Source organism: Pleurodeles waltl, chromosome 5 (genome assembly GCF_031143425.1).
Source record: "Pleurodeles waltl isolate 20211129_DDA chromosome 5, aPleWal1.hap1.20221129, whole genome shotgun sequence".
Taxonomy (NCBI): domain Eukaryota; kingdom Metazoa; phylum Chordata; class Amphibia; order Caudata; family Salamandridae; genus Pleurodeles; species Pleurodeles waltl.
This window is the reverse complement of record NC_090444.1, coordinates 388,017,025-388,030,239: the sequence shown is the minus strand read 5'-3', so window position 1 is coordinate 388,030,239 and position 13,215 is coordinate 388,017,025. Positions and strand designations below refer to the sequence as shown.

Here is a 13,215-nt window from a genome sequence, read left to right as displayed (position 1 = left end):
CTGGTAGAAACTTGATTGGAGAGTGTCTAGGAGGTTGCTTATTTGGATGTGTGAGGCTAGTTGAAACGCTACTCAACTTTGGATGACTTTGCCTAAAAATGGCTTTCATTCTTCATCAAGCTCACTAGAGAACCAGAGCCTAGAGGTTTTTTGGCTGGATAATGTGCACTCCAGGGGTGCACATTTGTCATTAAGGGATTCCATGCAGGAGTTGAACTCGGGTGGTCTCATTGATGTCAAGATGAGGAGTGATTGCAATTAGGGTGGGAAAGGCCATGATGGCCATGGCTTCTGTGTCAAGGTTGTATGTGTCTCTAAACCATATGTTGTCTTTCTTAGGTTGCCCATATGTTTTGGTGTAAGTGCCAGTTAGAGAGAACGGGATGTGCATGTGATCAGACCGGTCGACTGGAATGGGGTCATATGTCTTTAGGTAGGGGGAATTGAAGATTATCATATGCAGAATGGCACCTTTGTAGTGTGTAGGTCTATGGCAGTGTTGTTGGAGGTCATTGATATAGAGAAAGGAGGTAAAAGTGTCCACATAACTGTTGCTCAGGTCTCCCCAGTTGATGTTAAAGTCAACAAGGAAGATATTGTTGTCAGAGCTGATAAGTTGAGAGTTGAAGAAATCCATGCATTCCTCAATGAAGGTGTCATTCTCACCAAGAGGGTGATAAATCACATTCAGTCCGAGGTTGGAGGTAGTGGATGTGGACAGTTCCACCAACAAGCTTTCGAAAGATTGAGGAGGATTCGGCATCTCAGAGAGTTTTGGTGAATGAATGTGAGGCCTCCACAGTGTCTATCTTCCTGTTTGCGGCACACTATAGACAGTGTTTGACTGCAGATTGACAATTGTTTAGCATGCAGTTCAGGCAGAAACTGTTGTCTTTCTGGCTTGGCTGATCTGGGACTGTAGTTGGGATTTGTATCGAGTTAAAAGGGGATGAACATGCCCTGGGATGGAGTGTGTGAGTTTTGATGTGGTCAGTGAAGATGGTGTAAATATGACAGCCCCCTAAAGAAAGATAGGAGGATGGGGTAGCGGGAAGATAGGAAGAGGGGCTAGCAGAGTTTAGGAGCTCTTTAGGAGAAGGAGTAGGGGTGTTGTGTCCATTTGGGTCTGAGTAGGCGGCTATCTCTCAGTATGCTGGAATGGTGTGGGAGGAGGGTCCGCAGGGGGTCATGAGGATAGGAGTGATGGGAAGACAGAGAGTCACTATGCTTGAATACAGCTAAAGTGAGGGTGTCCATTCTTCGAGAGAGGTGTGAGAACGAGGAAAGGAGCTTGTTGAAAAGAGGCCAGTTATGTTCAGTAATTGTAGGAGGATTAGGTTGGACTGTAAGGAACGGACTCTGAGGGGTTGAGGTGTAAGGAGGGGAGGTGCTGGTTGTTGGTGCCTGATGTCTGGAGATGTTGGGGCAGGAGGCAAAAAAGAAAGGGAAGAACAGGGGGACATATGAGCTGACTGTGGGGATGAAAGAGAGGTAGCGATGGCACCTGGAATGAGAGATAATGGTTTGTGGAAGGTTGGAGAGGAATGGTGCATGGATGGTTTGTGGGAGGGATGTTCAAGGTCTGGAACTGGTGGTGAGCTACAGGTTGTGGGGAGCATTATGGATTGTAGGAGAGTCTGGTGTGAGAGACGTTGTCTGGTTGGACTGGAAGGGGGAAAGTGTGTGGGAGGTGATATGGGTGGATGGAGAGGGGGATCATGGATGATCCTAGGAGGGCCTGAGGGTGAGATACATTTAGTCAGTCATGTAGAGGATTGTGTCATTGGCTTGGAACATGATATTCCTGTTGTTGTAAATGAATATAGAAAGGTTATCTGAGAGGCCAAAAGGAAGCAGCATTTAAGTTTGTGTCCAAAGGGGACGTTAGCTGGATGTTAGCGAGAGAAGAGGATGGGAGAAAACTGTGTAAGGATCTAATCCATAGGTCGGTGTTGTATGGGAAAGAAAGGAGGTCAGTTTTAAGAGAGCCTTTGCATTGGCAGTGGTGTTGGTCTGCGAAGAGGGTTTCCGCTAAGTCTCTCAAGGTCCTGTGTTTCAAGTTTTTCATTGCGTGCTTGAAAAGACTTGGGGGGTATTTGATCCTGAAAGAATTTGCGTCAGATTTGGAAAGGGGCAATGTTGGGGGAGCTGGTGGCAACTAGTGTCAGCGATATGTAGGGGGCTGATGGCAGAATCCAACTTCTTACAAATAGTTCTCAGGGGTATTGAGTGTGGGGTTTGTTGAGGAGAAGTGCGTAAGCATCCAGCTTCCTACAGACTGATCCTAATTGGAATTGTGTTTGAAATTAGTTGATGAGAGATGTCTGAGCAATGGGTTGCAGTTGATGAGCAGCTGATTCATTTAAACATGGCCACCAATCCTGTTGTTTTGGTCAGTGAGCCCAGTCCAAGATGGCCACCACACCTTGCTTTACAGTCCTCTTCCCAGTATTGTGAGGAAGGGCTGGTGAACATGAGGCGAATCTAACAGTTCATGATTCTCTCAGTCTTATTTCTATTGTTGTGAGGGAATGCTTGTGAGCAGATATAAGCTCACAGATGCCCACCTCACATATGTGACAAACATTTCTATTCAATGAATTGATATGCCATCACTTACACGTGTAATTTAATCATGTGAAACAAAGTCGTCAGAGTTAATGTGACGTCAAAGAGGCTTGTAATACAAATAAAGGTTCCTAATGATTAATGTGACATAACAACTTGTTTCTCAATGGTGTGGCAATAAAGACTCATAATGTATTTATGAGGGATGTAAGTAATTATTGCCTACGATAGTGGCAACAAAAGTATATAATCATAGCAGCAACTCTCCGATAATTCATTGATGCATATAGAGTCCTATTGAAATTATTCCACAATTGAATTACAAGTTCAGCAATTCGACAAACACGCTGCAAATATATATGCAGGCCTAAATCCACACTTTACTTTTCATTATATTTACACATGAAGGGATGATATATAATTCTAGAGGTTGAGCCTGGAAAATAGAACCATTAGTTAGTGATTGGATAGGGAGAATGATCCAGCATGTTAAAGGTGGAATCAGTCGTGTAAGGAAACCTTTGGTGGCCCCTTGCCCTGCAAGTGATGTTGATGGGTCCCTGGCAACAAAAACACAAGGACCACACAACAGTGCCTTACAAACAAAGCTGGCTTTAATTTAATTGGCCTGGTCCAGGCTGGCTTCTGCCTGTCCACTATTTTACTGATATGTTATGTAATCTAAGTATATGCCCTTTGTTAGTTTCGAAATGGAATGACATATTTTAGATTTTAGTTGGGTAAAAATCGAGGACAATGCAGAAGCTCTCAATGGATCCTTGGGTGGTGAGTAGCAATCTGTTAGACCAAACACTAAACTGATATGAATTCTACAGAGTTGAAATAAAAACAGCAAATTATTTACTATTCACTCAGGATTCACTGAAAGAACCTGATTGTAGCATCCGACACAAAAGCCTTGGGTTTCTAAAAAAACTAGCCAAGCCCAGTCTTATTTCACAACACTCATCACCTTCTTGGACTTGGGCAGCGCAAGCAACCGTGTGACCTTGTCTCAGCACACTCACTTCCTATCTTGGAAATAGAGTTGCAGTGAAATTTGGGGCAATTTGTGTGTGGTACAAAAAAATACATCACGCCCGAAGCAGTGCACATGGTTATGAGGTGATAGTGGTATCATTACAGAGCACTACTGGCAGGCGCAGCTACAGAACAGGCTGCCACCTTTCCATTGCGTAGTTTTTCTGCTGAGACTAACTCAGGCTGGTTGTTGTGGGGGGATGCCACTGGGTGTAAATAGATCAAAGCACATCATATGCAGACTCGTACACCTAATGCAGATTCAAATGGCTGTGTATTGCGATGGAAACGTATGACTCTGTATTGGACTTTAATGAGAATGACAATGCACACATGCAATGGCCGCAGTCTGCTAACGTAAAGGAGTTCATTTTTTAGGTGGGCTGACCCAAAGCTCCTCCCTGGGCTTAGTTGTTTGTTCATGGCAAGCTGGCTATAGCCAGACTTAAAAAGTACAACGTATCAGCAAGTAGGTTGCTCAAAAAAGTATATTTTATGGGGTTTTTTGTTCTGTGTGTTCAAACAATCACTTACAAATATGACTGTTTTCAATTTCAACTAAGGAAACCACAGTGGCCCTGAAAGTGTGATGCTGAACTAGAGATATGGCCTACTCATTACATCCTTCTCAGAGATCAGAATGACATATCTGCTCACAGCACTCTTTTACAAACGTGTGTAAGCAAAAGTCTATCTGGCAATTTCAGTTAGGGCTCCAAGTGATCAACGTCACCCTCGTGCCACTTCTGTCATTACGCCTGCATGATGAGCCCTGCCTGTGAAGCAGGCTACTGGCGGAATCAATCTAGATCACTGGGAGAGATTTAGAGTGACAGGATCAGACAATTACTCTTTCACCTTGTTGGAAGCCACGAGACCGGGCACTGTCGCTACTGCTTTGCGCCTGCAGTTTGTACTTGCCTTCTTTAACCCTGTTATCTGCTTCCCCGTAGACCAAAGCAGCAAGCCAAGATGGCGGAGTATTGCAAAATGATTTTCGGGGATGGGTTGCTTACCGACCCGCTGGAAAAATATCCGGTAAGATGGACGTGCATGCATGTTATTCCTGGCAGGATATTCGAGTATAAAATTCAGGCTGTAGGATTGTGTTGTAGTGCATATATTATAGCAAACCTGGCTCAAGTGACAATTGTTTATGGTGAAAAGGAGGGTCCTGAATTGGTTCTGTAACTAATGTGTTCGTTGGTTCAGCACAGAGGTAGTTGAATGGTTGTGGCTCCAAAGAAGTTGCAACCTAACGTGCTCATGACCTACAGCTTTTTGCTAATTCAGGTACATGTAAGGATGTCTCCAAGTTATTTTGTGCATTGTATGCATTACATGCATATGTTCATGATATTTACTGTGTACACTACTTTGATGATCTGAGACTATTTTTTCACTCTTATGACAGAGCATTACTCACTATGATCCTCATTACAAGCAGTGCTTTAAATGGGCCGGTACTGTCTGGTACTGAGTACAGGCACTTTTTTATTTTGAGAGTGGGAGTACCGGCACATCTTAAGAAAAACGTAATACTTTTAATTCAAGAGTACCGGCACTTCTCGGAAACAAGCAGGTACTCTGGCACAGAGTACCTGCACTTTAATTTTTCCATTTCGAGCACTGATTACAAGTATGCCAGGAGAACCATCAAAGGATTGCCTCATACGGAAATGCTTGTATACCACAATGATTGGCATTCTCCCCTGGAGGAACGCCTATAGGATTGCGAGTTGTGAATACTACAGGCAGGGCGGACGGGGGAGCCATAAGCAACAGTGGCAAACTGCCTGAACCAGACGTGCTTGCTTCTCGCATAGTCCAGTCGCTGTCTTTCCATCCATCAATTATGTGTCTCCCTCTCTCTGTCCTCCCTCTCTGATTGGTTTCTCTTTACCTCCCCCCCTCACTCTCTCTTGAAGCCCTCTCCCCAAAACGCCCCTCCCCCCGCCTTGTACAATTAACCTCGGGGAGCTGTGGAAATTGACAGGGGAAACAGGAGCGGGACTGGCTTTTAAAAACCGGCCTCCAAGGGCTGCGGCCCACCGAGGAAATGCCCAGGGGAACTAAAGGACTGCCTGACCATGACTTCAGGAATAGGTGATTTCTGTATGTTTGTCACTCGTTTGGGGCCCTTTTCCACAAGCACATTTTGACATGTATTTCCTAGTGAAATATGTGCTGGAAATAATATCGTAGCGCAGTGTTTATACAAAATGCGTAACTTTGATTTGGCCAACAGTCTCATTACCATCTGAATTAAAACTCCCAACTTGAAATGATGATCTCGGTGTCATTATATAGGCGTAGAGATAAGAAAATGCACCTTCCAAAATGATATTGACTTTTCATTTGTTTCTAACATGCTATATTTCCCTAAAATGCCACGTGGCATCAAATTGTAAAATTAACAATCAAATATACGGAGCAAATACATTTCCAAACCATTCCAAAAGCCAAAATGTGACTTCTTTTTTAGGCCTATATCTAATTGGCCTTGCATGAAACTTGCCACAACTCTGACATTGCCTTGAGTACAGGCCAAGTTCTTACGTATATTAGATACATAAATGTGGGTGTAAACTGGGTGCTCAAATACGTGTAGTAAATTAATTTCCAAACCATTTCAAATGCCCACAAGTAAATACTTTGCAGGTTTACATCTAACTTGTCTTGCGTGCACCTCGTCGGTACTCTGACACTGATGTGAACTGATGAGACACTATGGCACTCAAAAAGAGCTTACAATATGTGCATGGATAATTCGAACCCATGTACATGCGAAGATTGTATGTTTATAAATCATATGCTGCTTGGGCACTTTTTCTAACCAGAAGCATAACCAAAACCCAGAAACTAAAATCACACACGACTCGTTCATTTCTTACAATTATTTCACTTTTTAAAAATGATATACGTGTTTATACTAATTGGCGCTTAATAGCACTAGAAAGAAAATAATCTTTCATTCCCAGTATATATGTGTCAAACTCTTCAGTTCGTTCTGATGTTCTGTGATTGAACTCTGGAAGTATTCTAGAAGTATTCATATCAGTCAGTCTTTATTTCATCTCGAGTAAAACTGCATGAAACTGTGGAATTTTACAACACACATTTCATTCATTGAGTCGTTCTTAATTTCGATTAGACAAGCCCTAAACATCTTAACCAATACTCTTTCCATTCAGCGAGTTCATATTTTTTATATTGTAATTTATTGCTCGAACCAGCAAACACGTGTTTCACTCCATATAGTGGAGCTTTTTCAAGACTACACAAGTGTACACTGACAGCAGCGGTTTTGAAATTTGGCAGATCAATCCCCCTAACATTGAAACTTAGCCCAGAACGTCATTTTTTCCCGTTTTGTGCATTAAATACGGCAACTTCTAAATATGCTGAGTTTCAATTTGTTATCTGCAGCAGTCTTGCGCCCCCTTCTGGTACATTTGTCTGAGCAACATATGTTTGCTGATTCTTGCGAGGTAATCATAGCATAATGAAATCGTACTTAATAAAGTAAATTAGTATACTGAATGATTATTTTTAAGATATTCCCTTTATTCCCTTTAGAAAATGTTAGAAAATAGTGAAGCCCGAGTCATTGAATGCAATATACAGTTATGCAGTTTACTTCATATTCTACTGAGATGACATATGGACCATGCGCGGCCCGTCCTTTGGGGCGGAGGGGCCATGCCCCCCACCTTTTGCCCCTCATCAAAGGTCAGCCTGACAGACACTCTTCATGTTCAGGTCAGGCAGCCAGGAGCGATACATGCTCGATTTGCACAGACTCCTGGCTGCCTGAGCTGAACTTTGCTGGGCTGAAGAGGTCACAGCTCCTGTGAGCGTGACCTGCTCGGCTCAGCAAAGGTGCCTTGAGGCCCTCCCCTGGGTGACAAGGGAAGCGTCATCCATTGACTTCGACCTGGGCGCTTCAGGTTTAAGCCCTGAAGCGCCCAGGGCAAGTGTCAATCAGTGACACCTAGTCACAGAGTGGGGTGGGATCAGCAGTCTCACTGACCCCATCCCACCTGTGATGAAGTTGGGACTGCTGTCTTCCCTCATTGGCTGACCTAGGGTCAGCCAGCGAGGGAAGGCAGTAGTCCCAACCCTCCTGGGACCTCCAAGGCTGAAGGTAAGTGTGTGTGTGTAAGATCTTTTTAAATGAATGTTTGGTGCGTGCGTGTATGTTTGAATTTTGATGAGTGTTGTTAATGGATGTGCGTGCGTGCATGCGTGTCTGTGTGTGAAATAATGTGTGAGTGTGCTTCCCGGCCAGACCCCTTCCCCCCTAAATCTGCCGGCCAGCACTGATGTAGACTGTCCCCTGTGTATAGTTGAACAGACCGGACACTAAAGGCATCATGAGCAAAGGCTACAAAAACTATGAAGGATAAAAATTATTAATCCCTGTTTTCTTCTTTCTCTGCTACTTTTTACAACCACGAGTGATACAACCCTATATAACTATATACAACTCAATAAGTTTGAGAATCAAACAAAGGTGGTCATGTGCATGTAGTTGCTAAATGTTTATTGTTTCATTATTCGAATTCTCCGTAGAATGTCTAAAACGCACATGCTCCAGGTGTCATTTGCAAGAATACTCCGGTTTTGCACCCACAGAGAGTTTTTTATTGGTAATTGTAACCTACACCTGGACTGTGAATCAGCTCCATATTGTTGAGTATTGCTTAGGTTTTCATTAAAATCCCAGGATGTGGTATCTTTATGTAACAGTTTATGTGCCAAACATTAAGCGGCGGCCTTGCTTCTTGAAGAGGGCTGTGCAGTTAGACAAGCATTGATTATTCTGCTGAGTTCATAATTAATTGAATGTATTCGGTTAGTGGCCTTTACACACGGTCTGTGAGTGAAGTGGGATTTATTATATCACTGGGGACTTCAATCCTCCACGGCTAATTTCTGTACCATCTAACAGATAGAATATGTCATCCTTTTGACAGTACATTTTCAGTAAGCATTGCTTATGGTTTCCCCAGATAAATCAAAATGCCACATGTTTGGGTTGAATCTTTCAAATCTCCTGTTCTCTGTACATTTTTGGGATCCACACGTTACCAAATGTACAAAAAAGTCAACAGTAAACGTCTAGGTTACCTTTAGTTTAACCACCTTTAAACACATATTGCTCTTGTAAAGATTACTTTTTCTCTTAATGCCCAGTGGTAGTATCCTAGTTAATGTTAACTTACGGTTTTGAAACTAATTTTAAATTTTTTAAATCGCATATGTTTGTCGCTGTTTTGCTTTGATTGATTATATCTGTGTGACTGTTTTCTTATATGCATAAATTGACCTTTAACTTTGTGGGTATGCTGTGTAAACTGTTAAAAGCAATATTTAAAAAAAAATGAAATATGAGAACGTGACAAATATTTTTTTTCAATCAAAGCTCGAATCTGGAGTTCCGCTGCCAAGTCCCATGGACTTACAGTTTAAAATCCTTGTGAAAAACAAGAAGAAATCACATAAGTCTTCAGAGGGGAGTTCTAAGAAAAAGCTATCCGAGCAGGCATCCAACACCTTCAGTGACTCGTCTAGTGTGTTTGAGCCTTCCTCTCCTGGAGCAGGTGAGCAGTGTGTACATTAGGCTTTTTTTACACCCAGCAGTAAACCCAGCATTAACTCCTTTAAACGACCTATGGTGCCTAGAGATCTTTGTGCTATCACGTGGTTTGTCATGGCAGCCAATTTTATTATGTTGTTGTTATCAATTGTTAGCTCAACAACGTAAGAGGCAGACTTCTTGCAGTTACCAGAATCACTCTATTTGTCACCTATTTTTTTTTCTTTCTGGAGGAATGTCCACGGTGGTTTAATTGCTGTTTATTAATGTGTCTATGAGGAATCCAGTGAGTCATTCATGAATACTTACTTTAAATTAATTCATAGTATTTATTTCTATATAGCAATACGCTACCTGTGCAAACTCTGGCAAAATTTAGAATAACTCTACATCAGAGTGACAGTTTCTTACACCTCTTAACCTATAAACCTTTAACATCTGTTGATTAAGCATTAATGCCATTCAGTAATCAGTGTCGGTAGGAGTATATTTTGGGTTATCTCTTTGATCATGTTCCGGTGGGGAATATTCACCAAAAGTTCTCCCATTAAGACAACGGAAACTTTTTTGTTAAAAAGGTGAATGCTGGGCTCAACACTGTTTTTCATATTTTGAGCCAGTGCGGGGCACCAGCACTTAATTTTGAGGGTCGGCACTTAGTTTTCTGCATCAGGCATTTACTGCAAGCAAAAGACACACATAGGAAAAACAGAGCAAAGAAAGATGGAGAAGGACCACAAAGAGAGAAAGAAGAAAGCTGCAAGAGTGAGCTGAAGGGGCAGGGAGTGGCTGTAAATGAATTAATGAGGCCTGAGATGGCTTAAAGATTACGCTGCCTCAGCATTCTGTGTTCCTCAATTAAATGCAGCAGCTGTGCATTTCAGAAAAGAGCTTTGGGGACTGGCATGTTTTTATTGACAAATTAGGCACTGCCCCAAAGTGAGAAATTATTTCTGTGAAACAAAACAGCGTTGCCTGTGCCAGGCTAGGAGTTTTATCCAGCATGTGGGGATCATTATTGATTTTTACTCAGAATGAAAAATAAGCATCTAAAGGCCTGTACCAAATAGAGCAACGATCTAGGGCCGGAATCCCTGCAATAAATATGCCCTAGACTATGGGTTTCCAAGACAAAGGATGGTTGTTGGTTGCCCCATCAGAAACCATACTCATTCTCCTAACTCTAAATTATGAGGGAGCCCATGAATGTGGTAGAATAAGAAAAACCTACATTTCATGGCATTTGCCCTGTCTTATCACACTCCAAATGAGCCCCCGAGATACTAAGGACCAGATTTAGGAAAAGTGGTGCTTCATTACATGAAGCTCCACTTTTCTTGCGCCCCATTGTCCCCCCCCTAACGCCACCATGTGTGCGCCGTATTAATGATACAGCACACCATGGCGCATGTTAGTATCAATAGCATCATCATTTCTGATGCTATTGTGGTACTTTGCAGGATTAGCGGCAAAAACTTTGGTGCTAATCCTGCAAAGTACATAGCGTCCTATTATAAACAATGGTGTGCTTCAATTTAGCGTATGCGCTGAGCAGGTGCTAAAAATGACGCAGTGGAATCTTATTTTTCTGGGCCTCCTAACGGAGGAACACCCCCCTCCCCTTGCAAGGCATAATGTGGCGCATGGGTTTCCAAAGTAGTGCAATGTGTGCATTACGCCACTTTGTAAATTTGGCACAGCGTTTTTGCCAACCTAACGCCATATTAACGTAAAACAAATGACGCTAATGTGGCCCTAGGTGGTGCTAGCCCCTTCTTAAATTTGGCCATTATAGCCTAGTTTTGAGTCAGGCAGAGCAGTATTGCGATTCAAGACACTCTATTTCTCAATTCACCAGGTGTGGACTCGCAATCAGTGTCTCCCCCTGAGTTTTTGGAAACACGCCCGGAGTCTGCACTAAGCATGCCAAATCTGGCACAGTAATTCTGGGTCCTGCTTTTTATTTTCCTGTTCTGGCATTCTAGACTCACAACTACACAATAAAGGTACAGCAATGGCAGCCAGAAACTGTAGCAATAGTCACAGTAGTCCTATGTCCCCTAGTGCCGTATAGCAATGGAACAAAACAGAGGTGGCTTTAGATAATCATAAAAAAATGTGTGATGTGTCATATCACAAATTCTATAATTAACAAAATGTAGCTGGCTCTAGATAATCACTAAAATGATGTGAAGGTCCCTCTACGCAACAGAACAGTACATTAATCAACGCCCAAGCATAATACATTAATTACTCTTAGCAAGAGTTTCTGTTCTTTCTGCAGAATAATTGGTTACAAAAAGAAAAGCATAAATATGACTTTTCTTTTGTATTAAGAATTAAAGGATGTTTTTACAGCAGTTAGGTTTAAAATCTGCCTTTTATCTTCTTTTTTTTATTAATTGAAATATTTGCAAAGGGCTTCAGAATCGTTGAAAACAACTTTCGCAACCAAATATAGATTTTATTTCACCATACAACAATTACTTCCAAATTCAGTCCTAACTGGTTTGCCAATGAGGTTCCAATGAAACATATCTTGATCACACACCTTGAAAGGGCCTGCGTCAAACAATAGTGACGTTATGGGAAATAACTATAGAAACATGTCATTGTAACGTGCAGTAGAGTGGAATATAGTCAGTGCTCCTGTATATCACATCCTCCGCCACTTCCATTTGTCAGAAGTTTGCGATGAGAGCATAGATCACTGTACTAGGTGTGAACGATGTGGACAATACTCACCAAGTACCTTCTATCTGTTCTACAAGTGTTCCAAGCTGACACCTAAAACACTTTGCACTAGGCATTAAGATAACCATTAATATAAAAGTGCCAGCAAATGATATATCTCAGCATGTAAAACAAACACATCCCATCACAACAGGCAACAATGAGTAATGTGCCCAAGAAGCCAAGTTTAAAGTGGCACTCCATTATATCATGATAATAATGCGAGGCTTTAAATCCAAACATTGGGTGGTCCTCAACGACCATATGATTCTAAAGCAGTTCAGATCACTCATGGACAGTGTTGGTAATAACAGGAAGGACGTTTAGCGTTACAAATGAAGTTGATTCATAGATGTTTGGCTGCAGTTCTTCCTGCTTCTGCCTCTCTTTAGAAGTAACATCAGCCCAAATGCTACTGCTGAATACATTTATAAAATAGTTTTGGGGAATATACGTTACTTTGCATGGTCATTAGACTGCTTTTTTATGCATATTGTTGAATTTATTGCTAATCTATTTGATGAAAGAAAATGGTGAACTACCTCCATCGTGTGAAATATTATCTTCTGTTCTTCACTGATGAAACCATAGTTAATGACAATACTGTTGTCGTACAAGACTCCATGTTTACGGTTCTCTATGAATCCAGAGGTGCTGATTTCAATGGGGAAATGGACAATTACTATATAGCCTTATAGCCCGCAGCCGGAGGCTGCACCAGTTGCTAACGCCCTTGATCCTGAGTTACAGTGCTGAGCAGCAGGTCTGCAACAGGGCTCCCAACAGGAGCCCTTATAGGACAAGTGAAGGATGGAAAGACAATGAAAGAGAGGGGAAATGGTACCCAAGGGATAGGGTGTTGCATGCTGTGATAGCCTGGAGCCAGAAGGTGGACAATCAAGGCATTGGCCTCTCATACTTGTCATAACTGTAGTGAAAATGCAAATACGCTACCCAACCTTCTTACATTATACAGGAGGGCATCCCCCTCAGGGGACTCACCACCTCATTCTTACCAAACAATTAAGCATAAGAAAGGACACTAATGTCCCATTGGCAGAAATAGAGGCTAACAACGTCTGTGAAACATTAAAACATACTGCTATAGCAGATTTGCATGGCAATCAACATGCACTTCATACATGTTGATAAATAGTAAGAGGCATGAGAATAACTGAAAAGATAATGAATTGACCAGTTGCTGTCACCAGTGTACTAGAAGGAAAGAAGGAAACTCAGAGGGTCAGCATGCAGGGTTGCATTGGATGGAA

At 42.1% G+C, this 13,215-nt stretch overlaps 1 protein-coding gene across 2 annotated transcripts in view; it reads left to right on the top strand.

Annotated features, from left to right (window-relative positions):
• PLCB1 (phospholipase C beta 1) overlaps window positions 1-13,215 on the top strand; it is a 2,042,221-nt gene that overhangs the window by 1,351,488 nt on the left and 677,518 nt on the right. For both annotated transcript variants that reach the window (XM_069234146.1, XM_069234145.1), the window contains exons 13-14: window positions 4,563-4,647; window positions 9,038-9,215. In XM_069234146.1, the coding sequence (XP_069090247.1) occupies window positions 4,563-4,647; window positions 9,038-9,215 (263 nt within the window). The remainder of the gene's footprint in view (window positions 1-4,562; window positions 4,648-9,037; window positions 9,216-13,215) is intronic.